This window comes from Megalobrama amblycephala, linkage group LG4 (genome assembly GCF_018812025.1).
Source record: "Megalobrama amblycephala isolate DHTTF-2021 linkage group LG4, ASM1881202v1, whole genome shotgun sequence".
In the NCBI taxonomy this organism is placed as follows: domain Eukaryota; kingdom Metazoa; phylum Chordata; class Actinopteri; order Cypriniformes; family Xenocyprididae; genus Megalobrama; species Megalobrama amblycephala.
Genome location: NC_063047.1, coordinates 16542155 through 16562243, shown reverse-complemented (window position 1 = coordinate 16562243; position 20089 = coordinate 16542155). Strand labels below are relative to the sequence as shown.

Below are 20089 nucleotides of genomic sequence, written 5' to 3'. Positions count from 1 at the left end.
TTCATATGTAAATTGCATGAGCTTATTTTGTCCATTAGATCGAAAGAAAAAAAACATACATTTACCCGCCCACCAACCCTCCCCTTGTAGAAATCAGGACAGACGTGACTGAATGTGGGCAAAAGAGACGGATTAAAACACACAGCAAAATCTCCAGTACATATGGTCCCTCTCTAAATAGTGTTAAAATAACACTAAAGCAGAGTTAAAGTTAATGAGATAATTAAGCAATTAATTAAGTGATGATTGTGCATTAGTGATGAACACCTGCTGTTAACAAGCAGAATCACTGAAGAAAACAAACACAAGAACTACAACTGACTTCAGTCACAGCCCTATTAATTGCTTAATTATCTCATTAACTTTAACTCTGCTTCAGTGTTACTTTAACACAATTAAGAGAGGGACCATATGTACTCCTAGCAGAGTTGATTTAACTCTGGGGATTTTACTGTGCACCAGATGTAAACAGGAATGTGTCTCTCTTGTCTACTTGTGATACGATCGACCAAAACACATCTTAATACCAGGCGGAAACAGGGCCTAAATCATCTATCAAATGTTGGGTGATACCTACAGATCCGAAACCCGCTTTGTCAGCCAATTCTTCTACTTATATCCATTTGCATCCTCTTCTGAGATCACATATTTTTATAAAGAAATTCAAAAAATAAATGCTGTTTAGGCACTCTTTAATGTGCTCTCAGTTCAAGCGAAGAGGACTTAAATAAAACAGCTTGTAAACAATCTCACATAACATTACATTTACCTCAGAAAAGCCATTCACTGACTGTATAGTTGAACATAAAAATGAACAAGAGCAATTTGCTAAATAAATGCATGACATATTCATTATATTTTTATTTAACTGGCTGTCTTAATTACTTTTTATTTGAGTGTTGATTATTAAATAAATGTGATTCATTAATTGATTATTACAGTAAAAAAAAACCTTTATTTTCCAATTTGGTTTTTGGCTAATTGAAAACATTAATTATGGTTCCGTTGTTTTGGTAAAAAAATAAATAAAAAAATAATAATTTCTGTGCATCACTATTTGCAATACTTACTATCAGTTTACAACATCGTATCTCTACACAACAGAATTCAGCAAAATCAGAGAACACTAAAAAATGCTTTGTTTCTACCCAAATTTAGATAGACAAACCCAGCCTTGGGGTAAAAATGTAATTTAAAAATGTAACCCAAACGGTTGGGTTTGTCCATATTTGACCCAAATTTGGGTTGAAACAACCCAGCATTTTTAGAGTGTAGTTTTAACATCTGTGATGTATTCAGTACTGTGCAATATCTGTCATTATATCTTAAAATTCAAAAGGAAAAGATATGAAAATGTTTAAATAAATCAGTTAACACGTTCCCAGTATCTAGCCTGAATTACTTTTATTCAATCCCTCCTGGGTCATTGACATGCAGAGCTCAGATCCAAAGTGGAATATTTCACTATGGTGACACTGGCTTTGAAAACAACAGAGACGTGGCTGGGATCCATCCCTTCAGTCTTGTGCAGTGAACAATAGTCTTAAACATCCATGACCAGTCAACATTGATAATCAATATTACATGTGCAGAAGCAGGAGGGGAAACAGACACAGAGCGTCCATCAAATCCAGACAAAATATGATCGCCCTCAGCTCACACACACAATCCCCAGCTGCACATATTGAGGGTAAAATACTTTAATCATCAAATGACAGATTCAGAAACACTCATTTGGCAGCACGACGTACACAAATCTGTAACGCTGGCACACTCCATGCAGACTCTCACACTGCATTATTGCATAAAAGTGCATTGTGATCATCTAGTTATTGCATTAAGCAGAGTTTTATGAGATTTGTATGAATAAATGAAAGAAGTTCTTGTATTTAAATGTAATGCATCACTGTGAAAAACCCCTTTAGGAACCTTTATTTTTAAGGTATGGCTTTTCTTGCAAAAAAGACACCAGAGCAAAACAACTTCTGTAGTGTTATTTACATGCAAACATTTCTTCAAGCATATTTCCATTTAAACTATTTGCCTGTGTGTTATGATTTGCATATCAACCATTGCACAAAGTAATTAAATATACAGCCGTAAGTAGAAATTACAAAGCCAAACACACCTGTGGTGTACAAAGAAAGGTCAGTGTGGCAATGATGCATGTCAAAACATCCTTTGCTTTCAAATATATTGCTTTGCCATATCAAAAAGATTCAAATCACTTCTAACAAGAATCAATTTGAAACAGTGGAAAATCTAAAGAGTTGAACAGCATAAACAGAGGAAAAAAAATAATGTCATTTGATTTAAAAGTTGTAAGCAAAAAAGTCTAGAGGCTTACGAATAAACACAATAGGTGAATATGCATTACGCTTGTCAAACATATTCATAGACTTGCTGTCTCCATTTGTGCCTTGAATACACTGTGTTAACCAGCACTCAAAAACTATCAGTTACATGCCAGACAGCCAACGAACGCTTTCACCTTTCACCAACACTTGTCTACTGTTCTCAGACCTTCAACTCATTTCACCTGTGCAGCAAGGAAAGGCCTTTCAGCAGGATTGTGTATGCAGACGTTTAGTTACAACTAAATACTTTATAAATAATCTTATACAAATATAATGTCTGGTTTCAAGCACACTCAAATCGACCACTCAAACACATTTTATCACAATCATATTACTGCACATAAAGACTGCACAATTGTCATTTTTTCAGTGAGGCTCCTAAAATGTTTTTGACAAACGCACTGCATTATATTCATGTCACACAAGTTTCTTCAGCAGCCCATAATGCTCATGCACACTTTGGTCAGAGAGGAAGCGATTAAAGTGTTTACATGCCTGTTTATTGTGATTAAAATCGGCATGTGCCACAACTATGATTATGAGCTTAATCACATGAATTTGATTAAATATTTTGTTTACATAAGGTGAAGTTTAATCGCAATATTGCCTAAATCTCATAATCTCATTATGAGGGTGCATGTAAACATAGTCATTGTAACATGACTTGAAGGCAGCAAAACATGTACAATGATTTTTTTTTTCTCATAGTTTAAAGCTGAAGGACGTTTCCTCCACCTCTAGTGTGACCAAACAGAACTGCAAAAAATAATAATAATTTCCAAACATTCTTCCTGAACACTTCAAATGCCTGCCAAATTCTCTAACAAACAGAGCAAGGTGAAATTCTTGTCTCTGCAAAATAAGCTGGGATAAGAGAAATGGGTAACACTTTAGAATAATGGTCCGTCATTAATAATAACTATGCAGGAAGTAATGCAGGACAAATCAGTAGTGCTGCTTTAACACTTCAGCTACTATAACTTTTAAAATAATGTTCCAGATCGCTAGTAGTTACTGCATAGTGACTAGGTAAAATTTGAGTAATTAGTGATGCATTACTTCCTACATAGTTACTTATTAATGATGGACCATTATTCTAAAGTTACCGAGAAATGTATTCATATACACTTCACTTTTAAACCATGCTTTTGAGCCTCAAATCAAGATCTGAGCTGTATGTCAAGCCACTTTAGCTTAAAATGTTTCCCGCGTTACTCATCGTAATTGCATTTTTCTAGTAAGAATTACAATTAGAGAGCTCTCTAATCCAAATATTACTAGTACTAATTCAATTCTTACTAGTAAAAATGCAATTTCAGGTCTTTAATTGAATTTTTACTAGTAAGATATGTATCTGTAATTCAATTGGAGAGCTCTGCAATTGCATTCTTAATATAACAACTGAATTAGAGATCTCTAACTGAACTTGTACTACTAAAACTGCAATTACAAAGAGTAACACTGGGAACATTCCCAGTGTCTCATTGCCATAGTGCTGTGTCTTTTAGAAAAGTCTTTTATAACAGAGGCAAACTCTCTCTAAACAAGCATGAGATGCAGAAAGAGTGAGCGGAAACAGAGCAGAGAGCGTCCGAGTTCATGCGGTCCAGATATACATAGAGGTAACATGATCTATGCATTACCAGCAGTCCTTCTGTACAGGAGTGTGTGGACACATGGGGAGAGATAGTGAAAGACGGAAAATGTAAAACCGTGACGTTCAGGAAACTGTGTATGTGTATGTTAGCTACAGCTGAATTAAGGCTCAATGATGCTCATTTTCCCTTCCCATCTGCAGTTTTCTATGTTTTTTAAATTAAAGGGGTCATGAGTGGAGAAATCATATTTGCATTGATCTTTTGACATATAAGAGCTTAAAACATCGTCCTCATTATAAACAAGGTATTTATGTTTGTTCGGAGCATTTTATTTTGTCAGCGAGGCACAGTGTAATGGAGAGTTCGCAATCAAATCTATGCTGTCAGTAAGATTCTTTTAAAATAAATTAATACTTTTATTCAGCAAGAATGCATTAACTTGATCAAAAGTGACAGTAAAGACATTTATAATGTTCCAGAGAGTTTTATTTTAAATAAATGCTGTTCTGTTGAACTTCATATTCATCAAAGAATCGTGAAAAAAAATGCATCACGGTTTCCAGAAAAATATGAAGCAGCACAACTGTTCTACTTTACAATTTCATTATTATAAAAAATAAGGTAAAATACATTTCACAACTGCAGTGTCTCACTGTATGTAACTTATAAAAATTCAAAGATAACATTTGTAAAAACTATTTCCTATTCATTATCTCAGACAATCTTATTTGTTATTGTTAAACCAGCATGGCTGCATTAGGTCTAACGAATCTACCTATAAATGCCGAAGCAATCCTTCACAAAATGACCTAAAATGTTTCCAAGTTTATTTTTCTCCCAGCTGAGACAGAGCTCTTTTTGTATTAACCTACATGTGAAGTTGGGTGGGAGTGTCTGTTGTAATCCCCTATTGAGATTAAACATTGCTGTTTGTGCGTGTTCGGACAGGCCGAACCATTGTGAGCGAGGAGGGGGATGCTGGACACGCCCCCATGAACCCCTCATGGACCAATCAAATCCCCTATTACTTGGCAGCGGATTAAAGCGCTGTCACGCAGAGACGAATGAGAAAAAAAGAGAGAGTGTGAGTATTTTACCATAAATCATCAGTTTTGTGAAACAAGTGCAGAACCTGTTGGTCTTGTTATCTTTGAAGGGAAGACTTTTTTTAACATTTGCTCTGATTTCTGTAGAGGGGGAAAAAAAGGATGATAACTTAGTATCAGATGGCTTATTCTGCAAAATATGTATCATTTTTATCCATAATATATAGGTGTAAAAATGTAATTAATTTTTTTTAATCACATCAGAAAATAGAGAATTGGTTTCAAAACCTCGATCTCAAGACTTGCAAATAAAACTGTCAACCCTGATACCTTCATAAAGACATAATTATGTGCTAACATATACACATAAATACTATTTTAGTCTATTTTAGTGTTTCTACTTCAAGATTTTAAGTTTAATTCAATGTGATACTTGCCATTTCTTTTAAATTATTTGTGAAATTTACTAGCAAATAAGTTTTAAAATTAGCAAATTTACTAGTAATACCTATGTCATACCCATGTCATTATACAAATTTGTGTCCTGATATATCACAAAAACACACGCACACACGCACTGACACATACTCACTCACATGCACTCACGCACACACACACTATCTCTCTCACACAGACACACACACACTCATTCACTCACTCACTTACACAAACACACACACACTCACTGACACACACACTTGCACACACACTCACTCATTCACTCACACACACACACTCACTCACTCACTCACACTTATTCACTCACTCGCACAGACTCGTACTCACATGCTCAATCATACACACTCACTGACACACACACACTCACTCATTCACTCACACTCACTCACTCACTAACACACACACACACACACACTTACTGACACACACTCACTCACAGACACACACTCACAGACACAACCTCACAGACACAACCTCACACACACTCACTCATTCACTCACTCACTAACACACACACACTCACTGACACACACACTCACTGACGCACACACTCACATTTACTGACACACACACACACACACTCGCACACACACACACACACTCACTAACAAAACCACACACTCACATACACACTAACACACCCTTACTCATTCATTCACTCACTCACATACACACACACACTCACATACACACTAACACACACTTACTCACTCACACACACACACACTCACTGACATACACTCACATACACACTAACACACCCTTACTCTCTCATTCACTCACTCACACACACACACTCACTGACACACACTCACATGCACACGTACTCACAGACACACACTCGTACACACACACTCTCACACACACACTCACTGACACACACTCACTCACTCACACACACTCACTCACAGACACACACTCACCTACACACACTCATTCACTCACTCACTCACACACACACACACACTCTCATACACACACTCACTGACACACACTCATTCACTCACACACACACACACTCTCACACACACACTCACTGACACACACTCACTCACTCACACACACTCACTCACAGACACACACTCACCTACACACTCATTCACTCACTCACTAACACACACACACACACTTACTGACACACACTCACTCACAGACACACACTCACAGACACAACCTCACACACACACACTCACAGACACACACACACACTCACTGACACACACACTCACTGACGCACACACTCACATTTACTGACACACACACACACTCACACACACACACACACACACACTCACTAACAAAACCACACACTCACATACACACTAACACACCCTTACTCACTCATTCATTCACTCACTCACATACACACACACACACACACACACTCACATACACACTAACACACACTTACTCACTCACACACACACACTCACTGACATACACTCACATACACACTAACACACCCTTACTCTCTCATTCACTCTCTCACACACACACACACACACACACACACACTCACATACACTAACACACACTTACTCACTCACACACACACACACACACACTCACTGACACATACACACTAACACACACTTACTCACACACACACACACTCATTGACACACACACACTCACTGACACACACTCGTACACACACACTTGTACACACACACTCACACTCACTCATTCACTCAAACACACAAACAATCACAAACACTCACTGACACACACTCTCTCTCACACACACACAGAAAACAAGAGACACTGGCACAAATAATTCATGTTCATCCTTTCATTCTTCACAGCATCACTTCATCAGGCACAAGAGAGAAGACAAACTAACTCGCTCTCTCCATAACCCTCATTAGTTCTCTCCTCAAACACTCGTTTATCTTCCTCCTGCGGCGCCGATTCTACTCGTACTCAGAGGTAAACATCAAACACTGATGCTGTACAGTAGAGCGACAGTGTAAACATTCAGACGAACAGAGTATTGGTTGTAAAACTCCAGCACAGCATGGAAGACAGATGGCGATTTCCTGAAAAACAGCCAGAGGCCTGCGAGACATTTACGAGATTATTAGCATGTGGACTCTCTCCTGTTTTCTCTCACGTTGGTTCAGGCAGCAGATCAGGAGTGAGCTCAGGGGTTGATGGGTACACACAGGTTCAGGAGGGTTCGTGACAGATACTGCTTTCAACTGGAATTGATCTTGGTCTGGTTTACAGAACGAGAGAGCTGCTAACATGCTGCTTTAACATGTACTAGTGCACAATATATATTTAATATAAATAACTGGGAACGTTCAAATGATTAATCAGCAGCTCTGGGAGCGTTTGCATCATTCCGCTGTGTTTATTGTGATGATTGCTCGCAGCGAGGGTTCTCTGATGATGGGAGTGAGAAACAGAAAGCCAGAGGGAAGCGGAGTGATGATAAAACAAAGTAACTGCTGTTAAATCTTTACAATGAAGAGCAGAATAAAACTCAGAAACCTTTTGTAACAATGCAGAAAATCAGTAAGTCAGTTTATGAGAGCTGATGTCTATGAAACGCAAAACAAAGCCTGAGGCTGCTTTCTATGATGGTTTTTAAATAATTTAAGTAAACAACAACAGATCTTTCAAGGTGAATCCGTAAGGATAATAAGTTAGAACTCTTTCAAGAAACATCTATGACCCTTATTTTGGTGCCCTTATGTATAGTATTTTGGATGTAACGTGATAAAGTGATGGTAATTTGATATAAACCGTTGTTGGATATATGAACTAAAGACAATATGTTTATATAAATCTATAACATATATGAATTTTCAGCATCATTACTCCAGTCTTCAGTGTCACATGATCCTTCAGAAATCATTCTAATATGATGATTTGCTGCTCATGTTGAAAACAGTTGTGCAGCTTCATGTTTTTTTGGAAAGTTTGGTTTAAGTATGAATTTTTATTTTTATTTTCAAAAAAGCAAGGATGCATTAAATTGATCAAAAGTGAGAGTATAAAGTTACAAAAGATTTTGATTTTAATAAATGCTGTGCTTTGAACCTAATCCTGGAAAATGTATCACAATTAAAGAAAATATTAAGCAAAAACTGTTAATAAAATTGATAATAATAAGAACCACTACTAATAACTGAGCACCAATAATAAATGAGCAGCAAATCATCATATCAGAATGATTTCTGAAGGATCATGTGACACTGAAGACTGGAGTAATGATGCTGAAAATTCAGCTTTGATCACAGGAATAAATTACACTTTACTATATATTCACATAGAAAACAGTTCTTTTAAATTGTAATAATATTTCAAAGTATTTTTGATCAAATAAATGCACTTCATGTGATAAATGCACATCATTCCAAAGTTTTGACCAGCATATGCTTGAAAGAGTTTATTAAATTGATGTTCATTTATATATAATGGGGAAAAACGACTCCTACACTGATTAACATTTTTGACGCAGAACAATCACTTCAGAAGAGTAGCATGGCCTATTTTTAAGAGGCTTGACATCTGCGGTCACAAAGTCTTCAAAACTTTGTTCCAGTGAAAAATAACGTGATGATAAATTCCAGAAAAACGTTCCTGCTGATCTGGAAGCAGGTGTCGGTGATGTGTGGTGTGAGTGGGCGTCTCCCTCGAGCTGTGGCGGGTCCAGAGAGCAGCTCCAGGCGGCTGCCGCCAGGCTCTGAGGCTCTAAACACCAGGTTTGATCCCTTAAGCCTCTCAGGATCAAGTGTGCCTGGAATCTCCTTTCACATCACACACTTACAACACTTAGTAAAACAAATGGAAGACTCAACTCACCCACTTTAAACTGAGACGCCTGGTCCTTGAGTTCCTGATGGTCTTTCACCAGCATCATGTGCAGAATACCGAATGAGTTCTGTATGCCGAAAATCGAGCCGTTGCACCATGTAGCAGCGAACACGACGACCCAGCCGAACCCTCCCTCCGGGGGAACGAACCCCGGTCCCGGGTGTGCGCCGGGCGGCGTCTCCGGACGCTTGTCGGTGCAGCCGGTCTGTATCAGCTGCACCGTGCTGTCCTCCGGGGCGAGCTTGCGCTCCGGTTCCTCGTACTCCTGCGGGTCTTTGTGCTCCATCACAGGGGGCTCTTCAGTATGTCCAGCCAGCGGTTCAGCGGTCGATTCCTCCGAACCGGGTGTCCCACTGGCTGCTCCCGCGGGGGTTTCATTGCTTTCTGGGTGCATCCTATACAGAACGGATGCAAATATGTTTCCTGAATAACTATTGTATCATAAGCTTCAGCACGGGTGAAAAAAAAAGAACAGAAATAAATCCAGTCAAGAGTTTGTCAGAGATCTGAAACTAAGTGGAGCAATCTCGTGTCACTTTGCATGCATGATCACTCATATCCGATGGATAATGCCCAAATCCTCTCATAAAAGCACGGCTTCCACCAAACGTCCTCTGAAGAGAAAACAGAGAGCGCGCGCTTTAAACCGAGTCCAAAGCTCTCTGCTCTCGGTTCACATCCCTTTTATCGCGCACCGACTCCTCCTCTATCATTTGTTGAATATTTACACCGGATCCCGGTGGGCTGCTCTGCTCTGCTCACTTTTGCACTGTTACAGTGTAACAATTAAACGCTCGTTCTGCGAGAGCACTAATGTAACTAGCCTATTCAGCGTTCTAAACATCAGTGCGAATGTTACAATAGAACAGTTAAACGTTCTAAACAGTGCTCCGTCTGCGAGTGTGACAGTGTGTCAATGAAACGTTCTAAAAACAACAACGCGCATTCTGCGAATGTTACACTGAAACAATTACGCGTTGCAAAGAACAATGTAGCAGCTCCAGTAAACAATCTCCATTGAGCAGATCCCGCTGGAGGAACGGATTTAAAATTCCACCGGCGCAGGATTACGGAAAGAACCGGATACCGGAGACCACCCCCTCCTCTGTGCTTCAGCCCGTCCCGCAATTGGCCTGGAACGAGGAAGCGCGCGGGGAACTGTATAGGTGACGCGTGGACAGCAGATTTTCAGTTTTATGGGTGCCTCCTGGCACATTCACAACAGAGTCGTCCACTATAACACATGAAACCGAGCGCATCCGGTGAGCATTGCATTTGATTCCACGGCCGGTGCAGCTGCATTTGCAAAGGCAAGTGCACAATCCATCAATGCTAGTCATAAATCAGACAGTTCCCGATTATAAATAGGTCAAGGGCATCGTTCTGAACGCTCTCCAGGACCGCGGATGAGAGTTTTGTCGGTGTAGACGGCAGCGGGCGTGGAATCGGTGCATATAGAGGCGTGTTTGGGAAGCCATGACGGGTTATTATGGTATGGAGGGGGAGGATCCGTGACGCGCTTCCCTGTACAGTAATGCTTCTAATGTGACCAGAGGGATACATCCACACAACCTTCCGTGCATATATGTGCGCTTCCCACATGCAAACCGATATCCAGCTTCACAGTGCATTGTTTAGGCTACATTAGACAGATGTTTTTATCTGTCAAGTGTTTGAGCCTATACTTTTTTATTATTATTATTATTAAAATATACTTTTGCAAAAATTAGACCCACGCGTTTTGCATTGCACTATATAAATATGAATAGGCTACATGAGTTTTGGAAATACAACACCAGGTGCACTTAACAGGCTATAATGATCATTTGATTATTTGTTCGTTTGTATTTTTGCATACTGAAATGTATGTTTCCCCTCCAGCTGTTTGCTTCGTTTGATTTGTCGTGCATTAATCATACGTCAGTGACTAAAATCACAGGTGTTTATCAGATCCTATCGCTACCACCGCTGTTGACCACTAGAGTGCAGCACATATTAATATATGAGCCCTGATGATGAAACGCATGGACCGGTGACGACCCTTCAAAACAACCTGCATGAATAATGTCAGAGGAAGAGATGATGTGATAGCTCTTTTCCTGACTGGAATGATGACAGGAATACAACCGCTATCCTTAAATGATTTGTCCAGTAGGGGGCGCGATTCACCAAGAAAGTTTTTATTTGTCAAGGCAACACTCTTCAAACTTTATTAGGGTATTTATTATGGTTTCATCAAGATCCCCAAATCAAGATCAGGGTCTTAAACTATAACTTATTAGCTGACATTATTTTATTATGCTAATAACAGTCTTCTCTTGTATGTTATCTCATATAGGATATGAGATATGATATACAGTACAGTCCAAAAGTTTGGAACCACTAAGATTTTTAATGTTTTTAAAAGAAGTTTCGTCTGCTCACCAAGGCTATATTTATTTAATTAAAAATACAGTAAAAAACAGTAATATTGTGAAATATTATTACAATTTAAAATAACTGTGTACTATTTAAATATATTTGACAAAGTAATTTATTCCTGTGATGCAAAGCTGAATTTTCAGCATCGTTACTCCAGTCTTCAGTGTCACATGATCCTTCAGAAATCATTCTAATATGCTGATCTGCTGCTCAAGAAACATTTATGATTATTTTCAATGTTGAAAACAGTTGTGTACTTTTTTTTTTCAGGATTCCTTGATGAATAGAAAGTTCAAAAGAACAGCATTTATCTGAAATACAAAGCTTCTGTAGCATTATACACTACCGTTCAAAAGTTTGGGGTCAGTAAGAATTTTTATTTTTATTTTTTTGAAAAGAAATTAAAGAAATGAATACTTTTATTCAGCAAGGATGCATTAAATCAATCAAAAGTGGCAGTAAAGACATTTATAATGTTACAAAAGATTAGATTTCAGATAAACACTGTTCTTTTGAACTTTCTATTCATCAAATAATCCTGAAAAAAAATATTGTACACAAATATTTTGTACAATTGTACACATTAAATGTTTCTTGAGCAGCAGATCAGCATATTAGAATGATTTCTGAAGGATCATGTGACACTGAAGACTGGAGTAATGATGCTGAAAATTACTTTGTGAAATATATTCAAATAGAAAACAGTTATTTTAAATTGTAATAATATTTCACAATATTACTGTTTTTTTACTGTATTTTTAATTAAATAAATGTAGCCTTGGTGAGCAGACGAAACTTCTTTTAAAAACATTAAAAATCTTAGTGGTTCCAAACTTTTGGACTGTATGTATATATATATATATATATATATATATATATATATATATATATATATATATATATATATATATATATAAAAAACAGCCCTGACCTGTCAGACCTCTAGACCCCTGAAGGTGTGCTGTGGTATCTGCACCAAGATGTTTGCAGCAGATCCTTTAAGTCCTGTAAGTTGTGAGGTGGAGCCTCCATGGATCAGACTTGTTTGTTCAGCACATCCCACAGATGCTCCATTGGATTGAGATCTGGGGAATTTGGAGGCCAAGTCAACACCTCAAACTCATTGTTGTGCTCCTCAAACCATTCCTGAACCATTTTTGCTTTGTGTCAGGAGCATTATCCTGCTGAAAGAGGCCACAGCCACCAGAGAATACCGTTTCCATGAAAGGGTGTACATGGTCTGCAACAATGCTTAGGTAGGTGGTACGTGTCCGAATAACATCCACATGGATGGCAGGACCCAAGGTTTCCCAGCAGAACATTGTCTAAAGCATCACACTGCCTCTGCCGACTTGCCTTCTTCCCATAGTGCATCCTGGTGCCATGTGTTTCCCAGGTAAGTGATGCACACGCACCCGGCCATCCACTTGATGTAAAAGAAAACATGATTCATCAGACCAGGCCACCTTCTTCCATTGCTCCATGGTCCAGTTCTGATGCTCACATGCCCACTGTTGTCTCTTTCGGCGGTGGACAGGGGTCAGCATGGTCACCCTGACTGGTCTATGCAGCTCCATACACAACAAACTGATGCACTGTGTATTCTGACACCTTTCTATCAGAACCAGCATTAATTTCTTGAGCAATCTGAGATACAGGAGCCCGTCTGTTGGATCGAACCACACGGGCCAGCCTTCGCTCCCCACGTGTATCAATGAGTCTTGGCCGCCCATGACCCTGTCGCCGGTTCAACACTGTTCCTTCCTTGGAGCACATTGGACCAACACAGTGTCACCTGTCAGTGGTCATAATGTTATGCCTCATCGGTATATATCATAATATGGACAGTCCTATATTGTGTATTATTGTGTTTACTGATACGGAAACTAAATGCATAATTATGTCATAGACACTTTGAGGCAAGTTTCCATTTGATATAAGCTTCATCTATTTTCTGGAATTTAACCAGAGTTTCTCACTTACACCCTCTGACTAAATAAGGCAGGATTCTTTGAAAGTCTAAGCGTATTTGGATTTGAAATAAAACTATAAAACCTTAAAATGGGGAAGAGAAACTTACAATTGCATCTAGATGTTTTCCAATCTCCCTTTTTCATTTCTGCTTTTAGTAACATGAATGAAATGTAAATATGCACAGACTTCCAAGAAATATTTTCTGAAGTTCACACAAATCAAACTGGATACTTCACACAAAAAAATAACCTTTTTCAATTAAAAAAGACAGAAAGTCAAAACAGAAACTGGAGTGTCTTGGGAATGCTAATAATCCACTAACTCTGGCTCTGAAGTCAGGAACACTGTGAAAATGTACTTTGAACACTGTGAGAGAAGAACGTCATCCAGGAATATGCAAGAGAAGCATGAGAGAAACACTGTTTCTATGACTATGATTGTCAGGATGACATATTATTGGATTTTTAAATGTAAAGAATGTAAAGAAACAAATTTAGTATTTGACCTCAGTGATGGCTCATTATCAGGGGATTATTGATACACACCCATGAGTTAATGCTGGATCATTTATTCATAGAGCTGTGGGTGGATGTGTTAGTAATTCATGAGGGAAACTCTGAGACGAGCATTGCTTTACAGGGAACAATGCTATCTATCTATCTATCTATCTATCTATCTATCTATCTATCTATCTATCTATCTATCTATCTACAGTATGTATGTGAAAAAGTTGGACATATGTATATATCCAACTTTATACAAAGAGCTGGGTGATAATATAGTTAAATTTTGCGACAAAAAAAAATTAAGCAGTTGAGATTTGCTATTATACATCTGTCTTCTGTTCCACTGACTCTGTGAGTAAAAAATGGTTTCATACTCTGGCCAACAATATCATGACATGCGAGCTTTCTGAAATTTAAGACATGTTTTCTTTTCCTGTGACGTCTCTGTCTCTGAGGAATCAGAATGGAGTGTGAGACTGGAGCAAAGGTGAGGAGGTCATAAGGCCTGCTTATTCCCTATGGATTTACATTCTTTTAATAGTATGTAATGGAGAGAGAGAGCAAGAGACTGAATGATGGGGGTCTTCAGGAAGAAGTGGGTGGTGGAAAGAGACATTATGAACTTCACCACAGGAAAGAGAGAGAGAGAGAGACAGGGTGCCAGTGCCTTGTCACATGAAAGTCTGGTTTGGTGTGAGTATTTTGACTGACCCGTGAGCGAGACAATTGAGTGTCATCAAAGATAATCAGTCTGTTTGTCTGAGAACTTCACGTATAAAAACCACAACAACTTTACCATAGAAACCAGCGATGATTTTGTTTGCCCTGGTCTGTTTGGACCAGGGCATGTTGTCACATGGGGAAGAAGTCATGAGGGCTTTATGCCACTAACTAATATAAGTTGTATGTACCAGTATGTTTTGACTCAAAAAACAAGGTGCAAAATACAGTTTTTTTTATGGAAAGAAGTCTCGTTTGCTCACCAAGGCTGGATTTATTTGATCAAAAATACAGTAAAAACAGTGAAATATTATTACTATTTAAACTAGCTATGTTCTATTTGAATACATTTTTAAATGTAATTTATTCCTGTGATCAAAGCTGAATTTTCAGCATCATTACTCCAGTCTTCAGACACATGATCCTTCAGAAATCATTCTAATGATGATTTGCTGCTCAGTTGTTATCAGTCATTATAATAATCAATTAATATTTCAGAATATTACTGTACTTTTGATCAAATAAATCAACCTTGATGAGTGTAAAAGCTGCCTTTAAAAAACATTGACTGTTCCAAACTATTTTATGTTTAATTGATTGATTACAATTTCTGTTGGCCAAAACAATGGCTTGGTGTTTTTGCGTTGTTATCTTTGACATCGTTTCATGAATTGTTTTGCTTCATAATTATTTTATTGCTTTATGCTTTTATACTATGCTGTTTAATGGCTCGATCCCAGAACTGGACGTGTAACAAAAGGTCAGTGTGTGTTCAGTGTGTGTTTCTTGGGCAATAATGGTGAAAACAGCTTGTTTGTAGTCAAGGCTTTAAGGTTTGTTTCTATGCATAAATAAAACCACCCTGAGACGTATTCAACACCCTGAGTGTTAACAGAGACAATTATATATACGCAGGTTCTACGCACTGTCAACGTTCAGACAGTGAATATGTTTTGTCTTCCTGATCACACATGCAGACACACTGTGTTCACCTGACATGACCATGCATGCCTGACACAGATTTTTTCACCATGATAGTGTGAGTCACGTCGCTGTCGGAGATGTTTCTGAGTCAGGATGTGGGCGTGGAGAAGAACCAACAATCTCATTCTCATCTCCAGCATGACGGCATCCATAACCCTGCAACATGGACAATACTTTTAACAATTTACTTCTGAGTTTTGTAATTCTCAGGTTGATTCTTGTTAGATTCAGGATAGTCATTTTGACCATAAAATATATTCTTGAATAATTGAATATGCACAAGTTAAAGACTACCATGACAAATATTTTTACAATATGTTAAATTATGTGAATATTACTTCATATTTTAATATAATAATATATAATTCTTTTATATGATAATAACATACATTTATATTATAATATTGTCAGGCTTGGTTGCATTGATGGCAATCGAGGAAGACGAGTACAATCCAAAAAATGTGGTTTAAAAATCCAACTGAACAGGCAAGAAGGCAGCAACACAAACACATACCATTGACTAGACCGAACAGAGACTGAACGTGAGGGTAGAACTTTAGTAGTGCATATGATGATGAAACTGACGAGACACACCTGACACATATGAACTAATAATGATGGTAACCAGGGAGACAAATGAGTGGCAGGAAAACAGAACAAAGGAACATGTGATACAAACTGAAAGTCCAAATCAAACTGAAACGTGCCGTAACGTAACATCAAAAGGGATGGCTGAAGGGGGTTCGGGAGGTGGACGGGGAGGGTTGGTGACAGGAGATGACAGGTGAGTGATGTGAGGACGACGATCCCTTGGCGGTGATGGTTGGGATGGTCCACTAGCACAGACCCAGAGCTTCCCAGTGCCTACAGTCCACAGCGGAGTCGAGGGAGGGAGGAGCAGATGGATGACCGCAGGAGCCCAGAGACATCGAGGGTGAAGGAAGTCCAGGCGAAGTCTCGGTGACGAGCATCGCAGGCGGAGCCAGAGAATCTGAGGACAGGGGCGACGCTGGTGGGACCGGGGACAGAGGCGACCCAGAAGGGACGAAGGAGCCCACTGAATCTGAAGGGGAGGAGGGACAGAGCATATGTCCGTGGCATAGGTAGAGCGACGACAGACCAAGGTGGAGCCGGTGGGACGAGGGACCCCGTGACGTCACTTGGACAAGGGTTCCTGGAGGAGCCAGAAGTGGGAGGAGCCAGGGCGGAGCGCTGAGATGGAACAAGGGCTTCCAAGGCCAGAGGCGGAGCCACAGGATCTTCGATTATGGGCGCTGTTGATAGTTGCTTGACCTGCGGCATCTCCAGGGATGTTAGATATGGATGGATGGATGGATGGATGGATGGTTGGTTAGATATGGATGGATGGATGGATGGATGGATGGATGGATGGATGGATGGATGGATGGATGGTTGGTTGGTTAGAGATGGATGGATGGATGGTTAGATGAATGGATGGATGGTTGGATGGTTGGTTAGATGAATGGATGTTTGGATGGATGGATGGTTAGATGAATGGATGGTTGGATAGATAGATGTTGGATGAATGGATTGATGGTTGGTTGGTTAGATATGGATGGATGGTTGGTTAGAGATGGATGGATGGATGGATGGATGGATGGATGGATGGATGGTTGGTCAGATATGGATGGATGGTTGGTCAGATATGGATGGATGTTTGGATATATGGATGGATGGATGGATGGATGGATGGATGGATGGATGGATGGATGGATGGATGGTTGGATGGATGGATGGATGGATGGATGGATGTTTGGTTAGAGATGGATGGATGGATGGTTGGGTGTTTGGTTAGAGATGAATGGATGGTTGGATAGATAGATGTTGGATGAATGGATGGATGGTTGGATATATGGATGGATGGATGGATGGATGGTTGTTTAGATATGGATGGATGGATGGATGGATGGATGGATGTTTGGTTAGAGATGGATGGATGGATGGTTGGTTGTTTGGTTAGAGATGAATGGATGGTTGGATAGATAGATGTTGGATGAATGGATTGATGGTTGGTTGGTTGGTTAGATATGGATGGATGGTTGGTTAGAGATGGATGGATGGATGGATGGATGGATGGATGGATGGATGGATGGTTGGATATATGGATGGATGGATGGCAACTCTTGTCATTTTTGTCTACAATATGCATTAGACGTCGTATTTCAGCTCTTTCACCTGAGCTCAAGTGAAGGTTCGGGAGGCGTGTGGAGGTTGAGATCTGATTGATGAGGACGACAAACTGCCGCCACCCGCTTTCGTCCTTCCATTTTCTGAAGGAAATTCAAGCAGCGGCGGGGTTGGAGGACTGGCTGAGCTCTGGAATGGAGGTAAAAAGTAGGCATGACGATGGTCAGAAGTGTTAGTTCCACACACAGCAAAGAAATGAGCAAGTCAATCCATTTCACTCATTATGCAGTCCTTACATGTCGGTGAAGGTTCCTGACCAAGCACAGTACTGTCCATTAACAGCAATGAAGGTTCAAATACCGGATTGGAGTCGATGCTTCCTCGCTGAAGTCTATCAGCCAGTCCTCAGTTCCCAATCCCTGGAAACTGTCCTTTGATCCTCAGGCTCTGGCTCACCTGTCGTGATGGATGGTCCCTCAGCTGCGGGGTGCTCACGTGCGTTCTCAGCGGTCGAAGGCGGTATCTTCAGCTCTGGGTCTGGCTGTGCTCTGAATCAGGACACAACACTCTCCAGACACCTGATGACAGTCTCATTCCACTTCAGTCCTGTGGTGTCTGGGAGGTCGATTGGGTGATGGAATGTTGCCCTGATCCAGAACAGAGTCTTTAGGGTCTCGGCGTCGAGGAGGCTGGTGATGGCTAGACAACAGAAATTCTTGACGAATGAAAAAAAATCTTGGCTCTCCTGAGCCATTGTGATGAGCTTGGCCCGTTCATCCATAAGGGCGGTTCAGTCTTCTGTCAGGCTTGGTTGCATTGAAGGCAGACAAGGAATACGAGTACAATCCAAAAATGTAGTTTAATGTAGTGATGTTACGGTCTGTGCCGAGGCTTCGGAGCGTGTGTCGAGAAATCCCGGAAGCTTTCAGTGAAGCGCGTATCGAAGCTTGTATCGCTTTAGATCAGTGACGTCATTGATGACATTTGAAGCCTCGCTTCTGCCTGACTGGTTCCAATGGTTCGACTGGATGCGGTTCAAATCTTGGCGCGACATTTTGACAGATATATAAACCCATGGGATTCCCTCAGAATGTGTGCTTTTAGAATAATAATATCACCCCTCCTGCCTATTATGACCAAAGAATTTATTACACACATTTAATAGCCCCATTCATTTAAAAACCAATACGTTCATTACACAGTTATGTTATACAATCATTATATACAACCAGAAAATACACATTACATTCAAATAAATATATTGTGGAAATTGATTTTTTCTTCACCGTTATTTCTAAGCCTTAAATGCCGCAAAATAAAGTGTATCACATGATCACATCAGGTCATCTGTAATGTATCTACTTGTTTTACACTCTTTGACCACCAGGTGGTATTGTGAGCAAATGAAGCCTCGAGAAATGAACCCTTTTGTGAACCACTTGGCTGAAAAAGCTTCAATGCTTCATCTCGCCATCACTAGTTTAATGTATAAAGAACCAACTGAACAGGCAAGAAGGCAGCAACACAAACACATACCACTGACTAGACCAAACAGAGACTGAACGTGAGGGTAGAACTTTAGTAGTGCATATGATGATGAAACTGACGAGACACACCTGACACATATGAACTAATAATGATGGTAACCGGGGAGACAGACGAGTGGAGGGAAACAGAACAAAGGAACATGTGACAGATACAAACAAACTGAAAGTCCAATCAAACTGAACATCATGGTGACAAATATATTATTATTATTTATTTCACATTAAAGTAATGAGAATGTTGGTTTTTACCATTATGGTGGGGATAATTCAGTGGGAATACGTGCTTAAATCTCATGAAAAAAAAATGAAAAAAATAATAATGGGTCCACAATGTGGCTTGAACAAAATATTATATCTGTTAACACTTTACAATACATTAGTCATTAGTTAACATGAAGTAACAATGAAAATTACTTCTAAAACACTTCTTAATCTTAGTTAATGCTCTACATTTACTATCACATTTTTTAAAATCAAAAGTCGTATCTGTTTATATTAGTTAAT

The 20089-nt window shown here is 39.5% G+C and overlaps 1 protein-coding gene across 1 annotated transcript in view; it reads right to left on the bottom strand.

The window, feature by feature from the left end:
* The window catches only part of slc16a2 (solute carrier family 16 member 2), a 42248-nt gene extending 31516 nt beyond the window's left edge, over window positions 1-10732 (bottom strand). Inside the window, exon 1 of the mRNA XM_048187954.1 lies at window positions 9274-10732. Coding sequence (XP_048043911.1) covers window positions 9274-9679 — 406 coding nt within the window. The 5' untranslated portion in view covers window positions 9680-10732. The remainder of the gene's footprint in view (window positions 1-9273) is intronic.
* Window positions 10733-20089: the final 9357 nt, after the last annotated feature.